The 21,695-nt window shown below is 49.2% G+C and overlaps 1 protein-coding gene across 3 annotated transcripts in view; it reads left to right on the forward strand.

Annotated features, from left to right (window-relative positions):
* Positions 1-2,906: 2,906 nt before the first annotated feature.
* The window catches only part of LOC118578415 (blood group Rh(D) polypeptide-like), a 35,151-nt gene continuing 16,362 nt past the window's right edge, over positions 2,907-21,695 (forward strand). For 2 of the 3 annotated variants that reach the window (XM_036179338.1, XM_036179339.1), the window contains exons 1-3: positions 2,907-3,051; positions 12,276-12,459; positions 16,993-17,143. In XM_036179338.1, the coding sequence (XP_036035231.1) occupies positions 2,907-3,051; positions 12,276-12,459; positions 16,993-17,143 (480 nt within the window). Of the gene's footprint in view, positions 3,052-12,275; positions 12,460-15,155; positions 15,168-16,992; positions 17,144-21,695 lie in introns of all 3 variants that reach the window. The other variant, XM_036179337.1, reaches the window with a different exon arrangement.

Genomic DNA, 21,695 nt, shown 5'->3' on the forward strand with positions numbered 1-21,695 from the left:
GTTCTTACTTGCTTCCACATTCCTGGGGAATGCCTGGCCACTAGAACAGGATGCCACAGTCACAGTACATATGCCCACCCTCCCTTCTATAAGCAACACCAGGCATGCTTGAGTGCCTTCAGATTCCTAAGAATCGTGGCAGCAGGGCAGAGCAGGCTACCTTATTTGGCTCCTAAAGGAATGGAGAGAGTGGTTTGGAAACTTAGGGAGAAATTCAAAGTTCACAGCTCTTGTCTGCTGTCAGGTGCCTGGGGTTGCCCAGCCCTGTCCTGTATTAGCTGTGCAACTTCGGTAGTGACATCATCTCTGTGAGCAGCAGTTTTTTTCATCAGTAAAGCAGAGGGGATGATGTCTGTACTCAGAGGCTGGCAGGAAAGACTAAATGAAAATGTGTAAAATGCTCTGTCCAGAGTAGCATGAAGAAGTGGCAGCTTTAGTCATTCAACACACGTTTTATTGAGCATCTACTAGGGACTGAGCACTCACTAAGGACTGAAGACACAGCATGGCTCTTACTGGGCATGGTGACACACGCCTTTAATCCCAAAGGCTGAGGCAGGAAGATCTCTGTGAATTCAAGGCTAGCCTTGTTTACATAGCCAGTTCCAGGACAGCCTCAGCTACATGTGAACCAAAACAAACCTTTCCTCCATTAGGTTGCCCCCCCCTCCCCGTCAGATACTTGGTCACAGCCACGAGACAAGTAATTAAGATAAAAAGCCTCCCAAGTCCTAGGGGGTTTCACTGTGAATTATGGATGCTGAGGCAGGTGGACTTCCTTAGAGGTATTGGTACTCAGGTGCAGCTAGAGCCCTGTGCTTCTCTGTGAGGAGGTGACCAGCGGTAGGGACAACTCGGGGCTAGGGCTGGCTAGAAGAGGACCCTTCTAGTTTTTCCCTACAGCCAACTTCAAACCTCTTTTCTCTTCCTCTACCTAGCACTAGAATGCTTAGAAAAATTGTTGGGCAGTGGTGGCACAGGTCTTTAATCCCAGCACACCGGAGGCGGAGGCAGAGGCAGGTGGATTTCTGAGTTCAAGGCCAGCCTGGTCTACGGAGTGAGTTCCAGGACAGCTAGGACTGTTATACAGAGAAACCCTGTCTCAACAAACAAAAACAACAACAAAGCAAACCAATGCTCATAAAAGCAAGCGTTTCACTGCAAGTAGGTTCACTGTAATTTAGCAGGTGTTGCTGTGTGGCTCCCATCCCATTCCCCCAGCATGGCTGAGCATCCTGCTTTGTTCCGTTCATTTAGGGTATCCTAAAGTCCTCACAAGAAGCTCCTAGCTACCCTTTCTGATTTACCAGGTAAGGCTTATTGATCTGTTCATTTGTGTGTGGTACTTGCACAAAATATGTGCAAGCACACATACCCAGTGCACATGTGTGGAGGTCAGAGGAGGATGTCGGTTGTCCGGTTCTGTCCCAGTTCTGTTACTCTTTGCATTCTTCCCTGAGACAGGGTCTCTCAGTGAACCTGGGACTGGCCCCACTAGCAGCCAGCAAACGCCAGCAAACCCCAGGGGTTCTCCTGTCTCCATTCCCTTCAGCGCTGCTGTTATCATGCCTGGCTTTCTGTGTGGATGGTGGGGATTTGAACTCTGGTCTTCACGCCCACAGAGCCATCTCCCCACAATGGGGTAAATTTTAAAGATAAGTTTTTCAACTCTAAAGTTACTTCCATGCCTCAGTTTCCCATTTTTGAGGAGTCAGGACGTTGATCCGTTGCCTCCTATGATGACGTTGTCAACTTGACACAATCTGCAATTGCTGGCGTGAGCGAATCTTGCCTGCGGGGGTTATCCTGATTATGTAACTTGACGTGAGAAAACACATCTTAATTGTGGGTGGGCTGGGCTGTGTAAGTGAAGAAAGTGAGCTGAACACTAGCCAGCATTCACCACTCTCTTCTGACTGCAGACATCATATGACCAGCTGCTTCCAACTCCCATTGCCTTGGCTTCCCCATCGTGATGGACCGAACCTTGAACTCTGAGCCCAAATTCCCTCTCTCCTCTAAGGTGCTTTTGGCAGAGGTCTTTACCACAGCAACAGTAAAAGAAACGAACACACCTTCCCTTTTGTTGAAACAGTTCCTGGGACCTGAACCCTGGGCCTGGTTCCTGCTCTGCCACAGAACATCAATCATCATCAGCTCTAGCCCCAGACAGGCTCTGCCCAAAGGAACAAGTATAAAGAGTGGGTGGATGTCAAGCAAACAGACTGCTCTCCTTCAAATTACACACAAAGCCGGCGTGGTGGAGCTTGCCTATAATACTACCACTCAGGAGGCAGAAGCAGGAGGATTGCTCTAAGTCCCAGGTTAGTCTAGTCTACATAGTGAGTTCCAAGCCAGGGCTCCAGAGAGATACCTTGTCTCAGAAAACACCAATAACATAAAATAAATTAGGGGGCTGGAGAGATAGCTCAGCGGTTAATAGCACAGACTGCTCTTCCAGAGGTCCAATTCTCTTCCCAGAGTCCAACCTCTTCCAGAGGTTCAATTGAACCTGGATTCAATTCTCAGCACCCACATGGCAGCTCACAACTGTCTGTAACGCCAATTGCAGATCAGACACCCTCACACACACATACAAGCAGGCAAAACACCAATGCACACAAAATGAACACTAAGAAGTCATTCTAATAAATAAATAAATCTGAGCACAGTAGGAGTTCCCAACAGGAATCCAGCCAGGACTGTCTGACTGAACAACCATGTTGAATGAATGCCTTGCCTCTCCCTCCCATGAAGTCCCTCTGCTGTCTTTAGGCCAGCCCAGCCAGCTTTGCCTCCTGAGATAAGACCTTTGGCGGGTCTCTCTCCTATCGCTCCTTCAAGTGGGTGTGGGGGACACACTCGAGGCTCGTGCTGCAGAACCTGGGCACAGCGACAGGCGCAAGATGGGCTCTAAGTACCCGCCTTCCCTCCGAAGCTGCCTGCCCCTGTGGGCCATCATGCTGCAGGTGGCTCTCACTCTTCTCTTCTGTTTTTTCATCTCCTATGACACTCCCCGAGTGCATCAGAAACTCCTGGTGACCTATCAAGGTGAGGAGCCTGGGGAAATGGTCCAATAGGCCAGGGGTAGGGGGTGTCTGTGGCTCCCCAATGGCACAAGTGTTCCTTTTTACAGCATTCCCCAAAAGGGGGTTCCAGCCCTTACACTGATTGCACCCAGGCCAGCCAACAGCGTGGACTGGGCTTTAGGAGTGGTCCAGGCTTCGTCTCTTCCAGGAGCCCCACCTGGATTTGTGGGCACAGAGCAGGGGACCTGTTTGTCCACTGTCCTGACTTCCCTATGCAAATGGTGTTTATAATGTCTACTTTTCTGCCTCCCTCTCTCTTCTCTCCCTTTGTGGCAGTGACTGTCATGCTGTGTTGTGTTGTATTGTGTTGTGGGGTCTCTCCCTTACTCATCTCTTTTAAAAAATTATTTTTATTATTTTTAATCGGGTGCCTGTGTCTGTGTGTGGGTATGTGCATATGAATGTAGATGCTCATGGGAGCCAGAGGCACCGAATCCCCTCGGATCTGGAGTCACAAGAGTTGTGAGTCACCCAGTGTGGGGTGCTGGGAACTAAACACTGATCCTCTACAAGAAACAGCCCCCCCCCCCCCCCCGGCACTGCCTCCTCAGCGCCCCCCCCTTGCTGGCTCTCCTCTATACTCCTCTTCCCCTTTCCCTGCCTTCTCTCCAGGGCTGGGAAGGAAGCCTGCTTTAGTGGGAATCCAGAGCCAGGATGAATGGCTGAAGGAGGAGGATGGTTATTTTATGTTTCGCTGTGGTGAGAGCAACCAAAAACAAGTCACATATCCACAGTGGTGTGTGTTTGCCTCTGTACAAAACATCCGACATGTCTGAAGCCTCTCCCGGGCTGCTCGTGGTAAACAGATGGGCCTCTTGAAGGGTGCCCTAGAGACAGAGCTACAGCCCACGCCTGGCAGAGTGGGGCTTGGACCTCCATAATGTGAAACTGACCCATTAGCTGAAAGCAGAGGAGTACATCCAAAGGCTCCGGGTACAGTTCTAATTCCTTTTCATTCATTTTTTTTCTAAAGCCAGCCCAACGTTAGCCAGGTGGTGCTGGCACATGCTTTTAATCCCAGCACTGGGGAGGCAGGGGCAGGTGGATCTCTGTAAATTGGAAGCCAGCCTGGTCTACAGAGCGAGATCCAGGACAGCCAGGGCTCTACAGAAAAACCCTGTCTCAAACAAAAACAAAATAATCCAACCTAATGTTTATTTTAATTCTGTTCATTCCTGTTTCTCCACTAAATCTGTTTGTGTCCCATCCAGCGAGGGGTCTGGACACATGGAGCACGCATCTGGTTTTCACTGAGCACTTGCTGTATACCAGGCACTATTCAAACAGCTTCCCATTGGCCCTCGCAACAACCAATGAGGCAGGCTGCTATGTCTTCCATTTCTCACTGAAGAACTAGGTAGTTGGATGTTAAGCCGTTGGCCCAAGGTCACCTAGCAGGCATTGGCACAGTAGGTTGACAGACAGGCATGCTGGTTTTAGTTGCATGAACATGACCATTGTATCTCACGATCCTTGTCACAGTAGGACTGAGCCACTTGTGCCCAGTCAGTAGATGTGGGAGCCACTCAGACAAACTGATGCCTTCAAGCTGATCTCTAACTTCTATATGTCCCAAATTAAAAAAAAAAAAATGTAATTCTTAAAAGTTCTGTAACGAAACAGAAATTAAAAATAAATAAATAGGGCTGAAGAGATGACGAAGTGGTTAAAAGACAGAGGACCCAAGTTCAGTTCCCACCAGGCATATTTGTAACTCCAGCTCTAGGGCATCCAATGCCCACTTCTGGGTTCCTTGTTAACCCATACACAGTGTACATTCACACACACACACACACACACACACACACACACACACACACACAATCTTTAAATGAGTAAATAAAAAGGATTGAAAACCACACAACACTCAGGAGGCAGAGGCAGGTGGATCTGTGAGTTCGAGGCCAGCCTGGTCTACAGGGTGAGTTCCAGGACAACCGGAGCTACAGAGAAACCCTTGTCTCAAAGAACAATATAGAAAGAAGAACGTGTATAGATAGATAAATACTCTCAGCTTTTTATTACTAGTCAGCTTCAATTTCTTATATTTTAGATTAAAAATAAACCCAGAAGTGCTAATGTTTTCTTTCAGAAACCTCTAAGGACTGTCTTGGGCACCTTCCAGGGCACATGCTCCTTGCTCTGATGACTATGTCTGGATGACCTGTAATGGAGCCAAATAGGCAAGAGATGAGAGAGCAGAGTCAAGGAGTCAGATTCAAGACCCATTTAGGCGATAGAAATCACCTACCCATGGTGAAAAGTGAGGTGGGGCAGGAATGTTCCAGATGTGATTGGATGATCACTGTGTGTATTAGTTTTTATTACTTTTCTACTACTGTGGTGAGACACCATGATGGAGGCAACTTTTTTTCTTTCTTTCTTTCTTTCTTTCTTTCTTTTTTTTTTTTTTTTTGGTTTTTCGAGACAGGGTTTCTCTGTAGCTTTGGAGCCTGTCCTGTAGCCCAGGCTGGCCTCAAACTCACAGAGATCTGCCTATCTCTGCCTCCTGAGTGCTGGGACTAAAGGCGTGCGCCACCTCCACCCAGTGACAAAGGCAACATTTAAAGGAAAGCATTGATTAGGCGTACGGTTCCGGGGGTTAGAGTCCACATTGGGGGCATGAAGACATGGCAGCAGGAACAGCTGGGAACGCACCTCTCACACCTCAAGCAGGGGCTGAGAGTGCAGTAGGGGATGGCAGGAAGCATTTGAAGCCTCAAAGCCTGACCCTGTAACACAGCTTCTCCAACAAGGCCACACCTCCCAATCATTCTCAAACGGATCCACCAATGAAGGACCGACTTTTCAAACAGACAAGCATGTGGAGGCTGTTCTCATTCAAACCGCTACACTGTGCCAGTTCTTAAGATAAGAAACGCAAACACAGCCGTGGTGTAAATGAACAATGATGCGTTCATTCTGGGCTAGAGGTTGAGATGTCTGTGAAATGCTTAAGGGAAGCAGAATGTATCAGTCGCCTATACTATCTATCAACCGTCCCTAACTTTAGTGCCTTAAAATAGCAGCCATGTCGTTTACCCCCACCATGATTCTGTGGGTGTGGTTCAGCTGGCAGTCACTTAGGGTCACTCAATTATTCAAAACCTGCAAGTTTTACTGGGGCAAGATGGCTCCACCTGGCCTCATTTCCCCATGACAGGCAGTTGGTACCAGTTGGGAGCATCAGGCCAGCCCAGACTCCACACGGCAGCAGGGCAGCAGAGGAGTTCCAGAAGCAAATGAGAACAGAGTGGAGGTGATTGTCAAATGCCTACTGAGACCCCATTGTCTAAAGCTAATTACAAGGTCAAACTCATGTGGGAGCAGCCTACATCCAGAGGCATGCTTCCCTAGGGCCGGTACTGGAACAGTTTTCCACAGACAGCCCATTCTAGGGTTGCCAAACTGGAACTATCTCTTTGGCCTTTTGCTTTGTAAACCACTTGTCAGTCTGTTCTCCTCAGGGGCAGGGAAAAGGGCTATGGGAAAGCAAGAGGGATTTCCCAGTGGTGAGTCCTCCATACCTTGCATCTCAGGCACGCTGCTCTGTTCTCTTCCCCTCCTGCCGGGGTGATGGTGGGGGATGGGAGGGAGCAGAGACTCTGGGGAAGGAGATGGCACCGAGGCTGTCCAGTTCCCTTGGGCTAGCAGGAGGGGCAAGAGTGGGTGGGCAGGACCAGAAGGGGAAAGGAGAGAGGTCTGGGTGGACAAATTCAAGGGCCCACCTGCAGTTATCCCAATGCATGGGCACAGAGAGGCAATTGTCATCCAAAGTAATGCATGTCATGTGCGGCAGGCATGGGTGTTCCGGTCACAGCACAAAACCTTGCAGAAGCCGGCTAGCAGGTGCCAAGCTACCCATTTTACAGATCAGGAAGCTGTGACGCACACACGCACGCACAGAGAGAACCAGGCCTTAGCCCTGCTGTGCAAACTCAGATGTCACACTGCACAGGGAGGAAGAGGCAAGGGGGTGTGGAGTTCGAATCTCTTTGTCACTATTTCCCAGCTGTGTGACCTGTGCTAGTCACAGCCGCCTTCTGTGCCTCTCATCTTCCATCTGTAAAATAGAAAAGGCAAATGGAGATTATCACACGGACTGAGGTTGAGAAGTGGGTCCGGTCCTGAGGAGGCTGGGGACTGCCTCCCAGAAGGCCTGACTCAGGCAGTGAAATTCCTCCTGCCGCCCAGTCCTCTCAGCTCCTTATCACACCAAACACCTTGCAATCCACTAGTTTATCAGCCCTGGTGCAGAGTTGCTGGGAGAGGCCAAGGCTGACGCCCATGGAGGTGCCCCAGCCTCTGAGTGAGACTCAGCCCTGGGGTGGGGGTGGGAAGGGGCGGGGGCGAGCCCTGAGAGAAATGAGTATAAGCCTGGAGCCTCAGGATGCTGGAGAGGAAGTGGGAAGAAGGGCTGGCTAGGGGGTTGGCGGTGGGAAGCCAGATGTTCTAGCTGAAGATAAAGAGCTGGACCGCACAGGTTCCCGAAACAGCGAAACTGGAAACTGCCACACTAAGTCTCTTCCAGCCTAAGGCACCGGTTCCTTCCTCAGGGACCCTATGGGGCCCAGGGGAGGAAGGCCATGAGCCCCTGGAATTAGTGCAGCTGGGCCAGGAAATGCCTCACCCTGCCCCATCCTCTCATTCTCTAACCTTCAGGCTCAACTCTACCCTCTTCCTCTTTTTTTTTGAGCTGAGGACCGAACCCAGGGCCTTGCACTTGCTAGACAAGCGCTCTACCACTGAGCTAAATCCCCAACCCCTACCCTCTTCCTCTTTAACCGCCCCTAACTCCTTCAGAATGTCCCAGGGCTGTAAGGGCACAGAGACTACTATCAAGCCCAATGTTATGGTTTCCAGAGAGGGAAACTGAGGCTCAGAAAGAGCAAAAGACTTGCCTGAGATCCTTTAGCACAATGAGGTAAAAACCAGAGCGAGAGACGGCCTCCCTGGCAGAAAGGCACTCTGGACCAGCCCAGAGCTGAGTTCACTATGGGTGTGCTGTGTGGCCCTGAGAAGGCTTGCTCCATCCAGAGTCCCCTCCCAGCCTGCAGTGACTCTGCCTCCTGTACATACAGCATTGCTGCAAAGTGACAGACAGGTGTGTTTAAGAGCAATGTGCAACAACAGGCTGAGTTGTGATATTTCCAGGGACGTGGCTCTCACTTGGCCACAGTTCTCATTCCCCAGTGTGCACTCTCCCCTCATACACATGGCTCCTGCCTGGCTCTGAGGAATTTGAACCATCCCAAGAGGATGTGCAAAGGATGCCATGTTCCTCTCTTTACCCTGCAGTGTTGCCAAGAAGGTGGATGGGGAGAAGGAAGCCCACCACTGCATCTGTCCTCCCACGGCAGGGGAGAGGCTGCAGTCTCCTGAAGGCTAACACTTCAGGCACCAGATCCTAGGGCAGTCCTTGATCCTTGGCCACCTCCTGCATCCTGGGGGTGTCATCACCCACTGAAAGCCTAAGCCAGACACTGGGGGTGGGTGTTTTCCAATGGAAGTGAGTTTCATTGTCCTCTGACACCAAAGCAACTTCGCAGTAATCAGAGTGTCCACCTTATATGAGGAGCCAGGACTGAGAGCTGAGGCAGGTGATTGCCTCCTGTGGTGATTGATGGTAAATAACTCTCTCCGCATGCCAGGCCCTGGTCAGAAGCAGCTTCAACAGTGCCTTCCCCATCACATGGGCCCGAATCACCTCAGAGATCATTTGGAAACATCTCACTGTGCACAGAAGGTGGGGAAATATGTCTCACCAGAAATTCCATTCTTTGGCATTCTGTTGGCTGGGATTTGGGAAAGAAACTGCCAAAAGTGCAATTAAGCAGGTTGTCATGTGGCGAGTCCTCCAGGGCTCTGCCTGTGATCGGGGTCGTGCAGAGAGAAGCCTGGAGTGGCCAGCACACCATTGATACTGAGGTGATCGCAGTAATGACCGTGGAGGTGAGATGATTCCATAGTAGATGGTCTGTGAGGGAAAAACGAGAACAGGACCAATCCAAGGTACAGTTGAGAAGGTTTTGACTGTAGATCTGAGGGAGGGTACCAACAGAGGCGTCAGCAAGGGTCCAGATTGAACCAGGCTATGAGAGGAGGAAGAGATGGGGGGGGCAGTGGACGGAGTGAGCCGAGAGAGAGAGAGAGAGAGAGAGAGAGAGAGAGAGAGAGAGAGAGAGAGAGAGAGAGAGAGACAGAGAGAGAGAGAGAGAGAGAGAGAGAGAGAGAGAGAGAGAGAGAGAGAGAGAGAGAGAGAGAGGGAGCGCAAAATGTCAGGGTTATATAGGGAAGGGAAGCTGGGGGAAGGGAAGCTCCTGGGCTGGAGAGGTGTAGGGTAGCGGTGAAGGGGATGAGTAGAGCAAAGAGGCGCTACAGGTACTGAGTGAGCCCCGAGGCCAGCCTATGCTTTGGTATGCTAATAGGCACCTCAGTGAGCTCTTTGTCTGGGTTGCTTTGGGACCTAGCAGTTTAGATCCTGAGGGGCTTGCCTCCTTCGCTACTGCCCTCATTGTGATTGGAAACTGGCTTGGCACTACCCAAGAAGACAGGGGAAGAGGTGGGAATGTTCAGAACACTCATGCTGGGGTCTGGACAGCAGATGCCACCGCCAAGGTCAAAGACACCAGGGGCCCACTATCTGATGTCTGATGAGTTAGTTCTAGCATACCATGAATGGGAAGCTCTCTGCCAAGCTGGCTGAGAACCACTGCCAGGCGCTGACTCCCTGTGGAACTGTGAGGGAACGAGAAAGAGGGGCATCCTGCCCCCTCCCTGAAGACAGAAAGGCCTGACCCATTGCATTAGAGATGAGACAGTGTGGCAACGAATGTTCTTTAGGAAGAATCTTAGGTGTAGCCATTTGGGAGGGCCTCTCTATGATCTTTGTGACTGTCCTGGGTGGCATTTTGAAGACTGTGCATGAGGTCAAAGGCACACACACACTGCCATCCAGGGAATTCTGAGCCAGCCCACCATAGAGGCTTGTGAGATATATTCATTATAAGCGGAGGACAAATGAGCAACATCTGATGGCTTTTGTCCTCAAGCTTTCCCCTCCTTCCTAGTATGCCAAGTCCTCAGAGTGATTTGGAGTTGTTCTTGGTGATAATTGGGGGGAGGGAATTAAATGTTTTAAAATTTGATATGTGTGAGTATTTTGCCTACTGTATGTCTGTGTACCGTGTGCATGCTTAGTGCCTGCAGAGGCCAGAAGTGGACATCAAATCTGCTGACACGAGTCACAGGTGGTTGTGAGCCACCATGCAGATGCTGGGAACTGAACCTGGGTCTTCTGCAAGAGCTGAAAAATGCTCTTAACCACTAAGCCATCTTTCCAGCCCCCAAGGTGTATCCTAGGCTGGCTTTAAACTTCTGATCCTCCTGCCTCTGGCTCTTCAACCACTGGTCTGCACCACCATGGCAGGCAAACTATTTTAAAATAATAAAAGGGTGTGAGCTATTTTATGGTGGGGAAAATGAGTTGCAGCTAGAGGCCATTTTAAAGTGTTGGCATGAACTCATACTGATGAAAAGAAGAGATCAAGACAACCACATTCATGAAACGCCACCGAAAGGGCAAGTGTATGAAGACAGGAGAGAGTTTATGTTTACGCAAAGCAATCCACTTTGGTTGGGTTGGACTCTTCCATTGTTCTGGCTAATACTTAGAAGGAACAGTTCAAAGGGGGAAAGATCGCTTTTGAGATTATAGGCAGCTGGCTTCTGTTGTTTCCAGGCTGTGGTAAGTCAGAACATCATGGGGAAGGCAGGGCTGCTCACCTCCTAGCAGCCAGGAAGCTGAGAGGAGTGCAGGCTGGGCGGGGTGCCGGGGAGGGGGGACTGGAACCAAGACTCTGTTAACTGTCCAGAGATATTTTGCTGATCTCCTGGACATATCTCAGTCCAGTCACGTTGCTGATCAAGATTAGCGTCACTGGCTGTTAGTGTGCATTTAGCATAGGATAGGTTCCTCTAAAGTTCAGAGGCTGAATTCTAGATCAGACCAATCTAGAAAGTGCCCAGTCTACCCAAACCTTTGGCAATACGTGTGCTAATTATTTTTCAAAACCAGAATCACGTTAAAGTATCCCCTTCATCTTTCTGCAGGGGCCTCAGGAGTGACTTTTGCATTAACCTGTCTCAGCAGCTCCTGCTCAGGCCCTGAGGCAGGGAAGGCATTTTCTACTGGCCCACCAGGTCCCTCACAAGAACTGGGAAAGAGCCAACTACTTCTCTCTCTTTCTTTTTCTTCCTTCCTTCCTTCCTTCCTTCCTTCCTTCCTTCCTTCCTTTCTCCCTCCCTCCCTCCCTCCCTCCCTCCCTCTGTCCCTTTCTTCCTTTCTTTCTTTTTCTTTCTTCCTTTGTTTTTAACTTTCACCATGGGTAGTGGTGGTGCATGCCTTTTATCCTAGCACTTGGGAGGCAGAGGCGGTGGATCTCCGAGTTCGAGGCCAGCCTGGTCTACAGAGTGAGTTCCAGGACAGCCAAGGCTACACAAAGAGACCCTATCTCGAAAAACCAAACCAAACAAACAAACCAACAACCTTTCATTATTTGTATGTGTGTGTTTGTGCCTGTTGAATGTGTGCGCACATGTGCTGGTGTGGAGGTCAGGGCACAGCCTTCTGGGGTTCATATACCCCTTCCACCATGGATTCAGCTCAAAGTCAGGTCCCCAGGCTTGTGGGACAAGTACCTTTTCCCACTGATCCATCTCACCAGCGCTGTCTGCTTCTTAGGAAGGTGAGTTGGTTTGTGCATCAGAAACTCTGAGGCTGCCTCTGCCTTCTCTTTTTCATCCCACATGGACTGCTCAGCTGTTGAGGCTGTGCGTACAACCAGGGTGGAAACCTGCTCACAACCCCAGAGCAGTTATCTGGGAACACCAATGATGAGCCAAGCAGGAACCCACGTCATCTTGTCTGTTCCTCATAACCGTTGACAGTTTCCTGTGCTCTTGCATCTGCCTGAACTGCTTCACCAGCTTTCACTCCTCTCCCTGCTACCTTAGCCCTGTGTGCTCAGTCGTCATGGCCCCATTTCTCAGATGAGAAAGTTGAGCCCCAAAGAAGAGAGGCAATCTGACCAGGTTCCCATAAATGCTCTCAGATGTCCCTTCCGGTGGCCGTTCTGTCCATCTCTCATCCTTCCCTCTTTCTTCACCACCCTCCTTCCTTTTCAGTCATCCAGGATTTGACTCTCATGGCAGCCTTGGGCTTTGGCTTCCTTTCCTCATCTTTTCGGAGACACAGCTGGAGCAGCGTGGCCTTTAACCTCTTCATGCTGGCCCTCGGGGTGCAAGAGTCAATCTTGCTGGACCACTTCCTGAGCTGGACCTCCCAAAAGGATATGCTCAATCTGCTCAGGTAACTGGGTTATTTTGGGTGCTTAGAATGCAGAGAGGGAAGGTTCTAGAAGATCAGGGCATCTCTTTTTCTAGCTCTGACATCACGAAACACTTACGACATACTTTTTTTTCCTAGAAGATTTTCATTGTTTATACAAAAGCTTAATTTAATTGGATTCTACTGGGCATTCGAACTCTGGTACCCCAGGCATCTGGAGCTACTGTCTTCCCCAGATTCTCCCTGTTGTGTTATTAATGATTCTGATTGTATAAAGTCATCCAAAGAACACAAGTTAGTAGAAAAGGTGAGAAAAAGACCAGACATGAAACAAAACAGAACACAGCACTGTCTTCCGGAGAGGCAGCTTCTCAAAGTGAAGGAAGGGTGTGCTGGCGGTGTGGCTCTGAGGTGAAGCAATGGACTAGCATGGGCAACAGCATCAACTGCCTCTCCAGCCGGCAAGGAGCAAACAAAAAGAGAAGGAGGAAGAGGCAGAGGGAGAGAGAAGATGAGAGAGGAGGGGGAGACCGGGAAGAGGAAGAGAGGAGGGAGGGAAGGAAGAAGACTCAGTCCTGAGATGCCAGTAGACAGGAAATAATCACACTTTTATTTTCTTTAAACTAACATCAATCCAGGTAGACATATTTAAATGAGATGGTACAAACTAGCAAAGCTAGACATTGGAGTAGTGGTTACCAGGGGAGCAGGGAAGCATGGATTAGGAAGGATTACCACATAACCTGTGGGCTCAGTGAACATTCTCTGTGTTAACCTGGATGATGCTTATATAGAGGAAAATCAGATTGATAACTGACAGATGATTAATAGAGATGAGATGATAGATAGGATACAGATTAGTTAGGGTTCTCTAGAGGAACAGAACCAATAGGATGAATATATGTATATGTGTGTGTGTGTGTGTGTGTGTACATATATATATAAATATATAGGAATTTATTGAATTAGGTTACGTTAAAATAATAATAACAAAGCTGGGAGATGGTGCCACACATCTTTAATTCCAGAACTAGGGAGGAGTAGGCAGACGAATCTCTGGGTTCAAGGCTAGCCTAGTCTACAGAATGAGTTCCAGGACAGCCAAGAGAAATCCTGTCTTGAAAACAATAATAACAGGTCTCTCATACCTGAGGGGCAGAGAACATGGTAGTTACTTGATCCTTGAGACTGGGTGCCCCAGCGGTCAGCTGGTATAGTCCCACAGTGGTTGTCACACTCCAGTGGCAGACCACACAGTACTTACTCAGTCCTGGGGAGTGGCTGGTCCTTTGTCCACAGTGGAAGCCTGGAAATGCTGGTTCTTTTTATCAGCAAAGGAATCAGCAGCAGCAGGGGGATGGCTGGGTGAGCAAGAGGCAAATAAGCTTCCTCCTGCCTGTCTCTTGTCTCTGGGTTAATTCCAGCAGGTACCTCCCACACTCAGAGGTGGGTCTCCCCACATCACCCAGCAATTAAGAAAATGACCCTAGTCATTTTCTTCGGATTAAAGGCAGTGCAAGCCTTTAATCTGAGCACTTGGGAGGTATAGGCAGGCGTATCTCAGTGAGTTCGAGGCCAGCCTGGTCTACAAATTGAGTTCCAGGACAGCCCAGCCAGGACTACACAGAAAAATCCTGTCTCTAAAAGCAAACAAACAAACAAACAAACAAACAAAAAAAAAAAAGGGAAAATGCCCCTTAGGCCAATCTGATGAAGATTATTCCTCAATTGAAGATCCTCTCTTACAAGATGATTCTAAACTAACCATCACAGATAGATGATAGACAGAGTATTCATGTGGGGCTCTACACTACTTTAAAAAGGCACTAAATACTTGATAGAAAGAACTAGGTGACAGTTTCCTTAACAATGTTTTGTTGGCTGGATGTGGTGGCACACACTTTTGATCCCAGCACTCGGGGAACAGAGGCAGGCAGGTTTCTGTGATTTCAAGGCCAGCCTGGTCTACATAGGGAGTTTCAGGCCAGCCAAGACTACATGGTGAGACCCTGTCTCAACTCTCCCCTCCCCCCACAAAAAAAGAAAGTTTTGTAGTTGTTTTATCCAGCCTGAATCACTGTGATTCAGAGTCACGTCTTGGGACTTCCTCAGGCCTTTCAAGACCATCCCAGCTTTCCCTCTTAGGCACTTGCTCAGCCTCCTGGGACTTGTCCTTGGGACAGTGAACTCTGTGACCCCAAACACTGTGCCAGACACTTCACCAATATTCTGTTTAGCGCATCTAGGGTCAAGATTCAAGCTCATAGACAGGTAAGGAAGTAAAAGGCTCAGAGAGGGTAAGACTGGGGTCACCGAATTTCAGCTTCCTTCCGGCCTTCCCCTGCACTCGACAGCAGTCATGATGGGAAATGGTTCGTTCCTTTTTAAATGTTTTAGAGGGCTGAGAGACTGCAGCTGAGTTAGCAGAGCGCCTGCCGAACATGCATAAAGCCCTAAAGCCCTGGGTTCTATTCCCAACCAACACTGCAGAAAACCGGACTTGATGGCACACTCTAATCCCAGCACTTCCGAGGTGGAGGCAGGAAGATCAGGAGTTCAAGGTCACTCTCAGCTACATAGTGAGTCTGAGGCCAGCAAGGCTAGGAGACACCCCATCTTTAAAAATAACTTTTTAAAGACTTAGAGCTACTGCCTTCGGGGACTGGATACCCCCTGGGTTGTGTCAGAGGATGCCCTGGGGGTTCTTACAGTGGCAGCCCTGGGCTGAGGTTTCTGCTACCTTGGTTTAAGGTCACACACAGACGTTAGCCTTGGCACACAAGCAAACTGGAACAGGGGCATTTCAGGACTGCTCCCCTGTGATGTCCACAGGGACCTGCTACCCACCTACCATCCTACCAAAAGCCTTTTGGATCCATCCTCCCCACTGAGATTCAGCTAGCATTAGCTTTGCGGGTTTGAACAGTGGTACCCACCCACCTGTCGGGCCAAGCGGGGCTAGTGGGCTCTGCCTGCCCTGCTCCCTGCATTAGGGATAGACCCTCCCCCACCCCCACTCCCAACCCCCACCCCCGCCTGATTCAAACATGGACTACTTGGCTTGGTACCAAATGGGTTCCAAATGAGTCCCTGTAGGGCAGAGGCCTTGGGGATCTTTTATGCAGTAAGAATTTGGTAAATGCTCATTGGGATAAAAATGAAAACAAAGGGTCCTTCAGTGAGTGATTTCCACAACCCCACACACCTGGATAAAACCAGGATCTTGCAAATGCTAGACAAACCTCCTGCTACTGAGCCCAGTCCCCCACCACTGGTAATTTTTTTTCTGCGACATAGGTTCATGTAACACAGACAGGTCTCAAAATCACTATGTAGCTGAGGCTGGCCTTGAACTTCCAAATCCTTCTGCCTCAACCTTCTGAGTGCTAAGGTTACAGGGGTGCACTATCACACCTAATTTATGTAGTACAGGGGGTCAGACTCAGGGCTTTGTGCCAACTGAGCCACACATCAGGTTCAATGGGTGTAGTTATTTTTTTTTAGATTTATTTATTATGTATACAGAAGAGGGTGCCAGATCTCATTGCAGATGGTTGTGGGCCATCATGTGGGTGCTGGGAATTGAACTCAGGACCTCTGGAAGAACATTCAGTGCTTTTAACCTCTGAGCCATCTCTCCAGCCCCAGGTGTAGTTATTTTAAGTATTATTCATTTGCTTGCATTTTATGTACATTTGATATTTTGCCTCCAAGTATGTCTGTGTGAGGGTGTCAGATCTCCTGGAACTGGAGTTACAAACAGATTGAGTCGCCATATGGGTGCTAGAAACTGAACCCTGGTCCTCTGGAAGCATAGTCCATGCTCTTAACCACTGAGCCATCTCTCCAGCACCCCCTGGGTATACTTTTAATATACCCTGTATGGTTCTAGAAGGTTCTCCCTAGAAGGTCCTGGCAATGACCAACTTCCTTGATGCATCTGACATGTGTTCATGAATTCTGCTCTTTCTGGAACTTCCCAGGTGTTGCCTCTACCCTACACAGGAAGTCATCAAGGCACAGAGTGCATCCCAGGTCCCACTGTCAGGAAGCCTTCTAACCACCTTATTTCAGGATCTTGCTGTGCTTTGTGGGATGACTACTTGTAGCCGCTGGGGTGGTGGAGCTGGGATGGGAAGCCAGGCTTATTCTCCTTCCAAACTTCCAAACCGAGGCTCCACCCGGAGGAGAGAAATTAGGAACGTGGCGGCCAGCAGGCACAGCGCGCCCTCTATGGAGCATCTGAGGGTGGTGACTGAGGAAAAGAAGTGTGGGGTTGAGGGTGAGATAGATACAGGGTCGGTGTCCCTGGGGAAGAAGCAGCCACTTTGAATTACAGTGACATTTGCAGAGGCTTGGAGCCTCTGAGCCTCTCTGTGCCATGGATGTGTGCAAAGAAAACTCAGACCACAGGGGCAGCCCCGGTGAGGGACAGGGCAGGAGACCCCCACTCTGTTGCAGCAGCCCTCCTGTGGGGGAGACATGATGAATGAGAGGTGCTCTTCCTCACAGAGTCTCTCTCTCTCTCCTCCCTCCACTTCCCATCCCCCCCAGCATCCAGAAAGCTACCATGAGCACGATGCCTGTGCTCATCTCAGCGGGTGCTGTCCTTGGGAAGGCCAACTTGGTGCAGCTGGCTGTGATGGTGCTGATGGAGACAGCGGCCTTTGGAGCCACCAGGTTTGCTGACAAGCAGGTCTTCAATGTGAGTCCCAGGGCTGCAAGGGGACTGTGGAGGAGGTGGGGGGGTAGGACCCTGCTCCAGCTGGATGAAGTTTTGGAGTCTTAAAAATAAAGATAGGCCCCAAGTGGAGCTGAATGTGGTTAGACTCCACTGAACGTTAAACACAGCAAGTGAAGGCCTTGAGAGTCACACGATTATTATGGGATACATACATAAGATGAATTCCCAGAGTGTATTAGCCAGGGTGGCTTACAGGGTGTAGTCCGACTATGACTGTTCCAACAATGGCTGTCTCCTGATAGAAAGTGCAGGAATCTAGTAGTTTTTCCGTCCATGAGGCTGGATGTCTCGGCTGATCTTCATTACATGCCGGAATCCGGAAGAAGTAGGCTCTCATGCCAGTGAAGGACCGGACTTGCCAGTGAGAGCCGAGCAAACAGACCAAGAGCCTATGCTTCCTTCTTCCATGACTTTATATAGGCTGCCACCAGGATGGCCTAGATTTAAGGTAGATTTTTCCATCTCAAAAGATGGGCACTTAAAGTGGATCTTCCTATTTCAAATGATCCAGTCAAGAAAAATTGCTCACAGGAGTAGCTAGCCTCTTGGGTTTTAGTTAATTCCAGATGTAGTCAAGTCAACAACCAAGACTAGCCATGACAGAGTGAGTCATCATGGCAGTGGTCAGTGAGTTCCAGGGGAGTGTCTTATTTTATTATTTGTTTGTTTGTTTGTTTTTAGAGACAAGGTTTCTTTGTATAATAGCTCTGGCTGTCCTGGAACTTGCTCTGTAGACCAGGTTGGCCTCGAACTCCCAGAGATCCATCTGTCTCTACATCCAGAGCAATGGGATTAAAGGCATGAGCTACCACACCCAGTCTGAGTGACTTCTTTTAAAGCAGTCATTGTGGGTTGGTATGATGTCGGCATAACCTTTTCACTGGGGGAGACTGTTGAAAGTCTCGGTTTGCAGCCAGCATAGGGGTGCTGGTCCAAATGGCTCTCCTGGCTCCTCTGCCCCAATCCTGCCATGACCCAGAGTGATGATATGGCTGGCCTTCTCACCTCATAGAATGAAAAAGCCAGTGCCCAGAGAGGGGAAGGAACTACCCCAAACCACCCAGCTTTACATTAGCAGGCCAGTCTCAGCCAGTGTCGGGGGAGAAAGCCCTGGACTTCATGTCAGACTGGGGTGTCTTCCTCCAGCTGAGTCCCCATGGTACTGATCACTATAACTTCTTGGAGCCTTAGGCTCTCCAGTTGCCCCAAGAGGGTGATGCTACCGCCTCAGAGGTCTGGGGATGAAGTGTGTTAATTCACTAACAAGACACAGCTCTTCAAAATGAGAGAAGTGTAGTGGGCCGGAGAGATGGCTCCATGGGTAAGGGTGATGCTGCACTGCATGAGGATCTGAGTTCGATTCCTGGCACTCTTGCAAAATCTAGGTGCAGTTGAGCATGTGCTCGGAAACCCCGAACTGTGGGTGGTGGAGACAGACATATTTCTAGGATGTACTGACTGCTGTCCTGGCTCCAGGCTCAGTGAGAGACCCTGTCTCAAGGAAATAAGGTGGAGAGAGATTGAGCAGGACATGTGATGTCCTCTTCAGGCCTGCTTTCATGAGCCTGGCCACCTATATGCATATACTTCCCCCCAACACACACACATCACACACCAAACTAAAAAGAGCAAAAGAGTCTTAGTTATGTTTTTTTTAATTTTTAAAAATGTATTTGTTATGCATAGTGTTCTGCCTGCACATATGCCCACATGCCAGAAGAGGGGGCCAGATTTTTATTACAGATGGTTGTGAGCTACCAATAATGAAATGTGGGTGCTGGGAATTGGACTCAGGACCTCTGGAAGAGCTGCCAGTGCTTTAACCTGAGCTGTCTTTCCAGCCCCCTTTGGTTGGTCTCTGTTACTGTGATAAACACCATGACCAAAGCAACTTGGGCGGGAAGGGTTTATTCCAGTTTACAGCTTACAGTCCATCATAAAGAAAAGTCGCCGGGTGGTGGTGGCACACGCCTGTAATCCCAGCACTCGGGAGACAGAGGCAGGAGGATCTCTGAGAGTTTGAGGCCAGCCTGGTCTACAGAGTGAGTCCAGGACAGGCTCCAAAGCTAGCAGAGGGTGCTGCTTACTGGCTTGTTCACCTTGCTTTCTTATAGAACCACCAGATGTAGCACCACCCACTGTGAGTTGGGCCCTTCTATGTCACTTCTTGTCACCTGTACCTCCCTATTCACATCTTGAGCCCCCACCAGGGTCCTGTTACACTGTCTTGGTTTCTAGAGTTACTCCATGCTGCATACACAGATCTAAAGTTTTGAATCTAGGAATCAAAAATAGTACACCATGGTTCTTGCCAATAATTCAAGACATAAAATATAGCAAAGGGGGATAGGGAATGCTACAAAGTTCTATTGACTACATTTAAATTTTTGTTGAATACCCAGAGCATTGAGGTATCCCACTTTAGAACAGACTGGTATGACATTATTGTTATTTGTTGCTCAAACACACAATTTTATATTCATTGAATTAGCATGATTTTATCTTGGTAGTAGCATATTATTAAAAAGATACAGTAACATAAAAATTATATACCAAATAAAAAATTAAGCCAGGCACTGGTGGCACACACCTGTAATCCCAGCACTCGGGAGACAGAGGCAGGCGGATCTCTGAGAGTTCAAGGCCAGCCTGGTCTACAAATCGAGTTCCAGGATAGCCTCCAAATCTACAGAGAAACCCTGTCTCATAAAAACAATAATAATAATAATAATAATAATAATAAAAATAATAATAATAATTCTGAGTGACTCCTTTGAGCTGACATTGGAAATGTACATTTTAAACCCCCACAAAATATATGCACTTTAACCATCCATGTTAGTGGCACAGTGGAGTCCAAGGAATCAGATGTAATATCTATTGAGAAGAATTATTAGGAGGCTTAGGACAGAGAAGTGTGCTCACTAATGTAGGATTCTATTTCAGTATCTAATCAAGAAATGCACAGGCCAATCGGGTGGGGGCATCTTCTCAACTGAGGCTCCCTCTCCCTCCTCTCTGATGACTCTAACTTGTGTCAAGTTGACAAAAGACTAGCCAGGAGGGGAGGGGAGGGAGGGAGGGAGAGAGAGAGAGAGAGAGAGAGAGAGAGAGAGAGAGAGAGAGAGAGAATAGACGTTGGTGGCCTCTTTGAGGTGGAAACCATTTGTTCACTGTTCATGTCTCCTCAGACAAAGATCCTGTAGAAGGCCTTGTCTAGAGAGAGGAGAAGAGAAGCAGAGAAATGGAGCAGATATTGGGGTACAGATATTGGGGTACAGTATGAGGGCAAGGGGAACTGTCTACTTAAGAGGGGTGATGCTTGCAAATCACTTAGAATAATCTGGGAAAACTGATAACACAGAAAGACGAACTGGAAGCGTCACATCTCTGAGGCAGAGAGGGTTTGTTTAGTACTTTCACGGTGTGGGGAGGTGTGTGTTGGGGGGACAAGATGGTCTGCCAGCTCTGTGGTGGGGCCCACCCACAAAGGCAGTCAGCCTCCTGGAGGGAGAAAACTTGCTTGGATGTCCTCAGGAGGACACAAGGTCAAGTCAGCCGCGGGGTGAGGGTGGGAAGGACTGTGAGATGCCGCCATCCACAAGGCTGAAGAGCAGGCTGGAGAGGTGCGGTCAGATGGCAGGTCATCTTCCACGTGTGGCCCTCAAGGGCCACAGTGCTGGTGCCTAGGCCCTGTGAGCTGCTCTAGGACGTATGTGGAGGAAGGAGAGAACTGGGGTACTGCCAGGGGAGAAGCCAGGGTCCAAGAGCAACGGCAGATGGGGCAGTCTGCAGAGGCCAGAGTGGAACAGGGAACCAGAGCACAGAAGGAAGGGGCGCCCCTCAGAGTCACAGCCAGTCAGCTTAGGTCCAGCCTCAGCTCAGCCTGCACCAGCTGAGTCACTGATGGCTTCCTAGGCAGAATGAGAGGAAATTGGTAGAAGAATCTTCAAGTCCAGAAAGTGCAGCTAGCCTCCAAAGGGACTAGAAAGTGACAGGAGAAAGCTCCAAGGCTCCAGATGCCTGCGCCATCTGGGCACATCCCTCCCAGAACGGTGGCTTGCTTTCTCCTCACGGAAGAAGGGGTCCCGTCTGCTCCGCTCTTTCCCTTGTCCCAGGTCCTGTACAGAACACACTCTTCTGCCTCAGTGTCAGTTCTAGAGAGGAGGGCAGGGCATGTGCTGTTGTGGCCTGGGGTCCAGCAAGCTGCTACTGACAAAACAGTCCTCACAGTGAAACTCAGTCATCAAGACAGGGTAAGGCCAGATGTGGCACACATCTGTAATCCCAGTACTGGGAAAGTAAGGACAAAAGGATCAGAAGTTCAAGGTCATCTTTGACCAGGTAGTAAGTTTGAGGTTAACCTGATCTACAAGGACCTTCTCTTAAAAACACAGCAAATGAGAAACAAAACAAAAACAAACAAACAAAAAACCAGGGAGAGGGAGATAGCTCAGTGAATAAAACTGCTTGTTGTTAAAAAACAAAACAAAAAACAAAAAACAAGCCTGAT

Source organism: Onychomys torridus, chromosome 2 (genome assembly GCF_903995425.1).
Source record: "Onychomys torridus chromosome 2, mOncTor1.1, whole genome shotgun sequence".
NCBI lineage: Eukaryota > Metazoa > Chordata > Mammalia > Rodentia > Cricetidae > Onychomys > Onychomys torridus.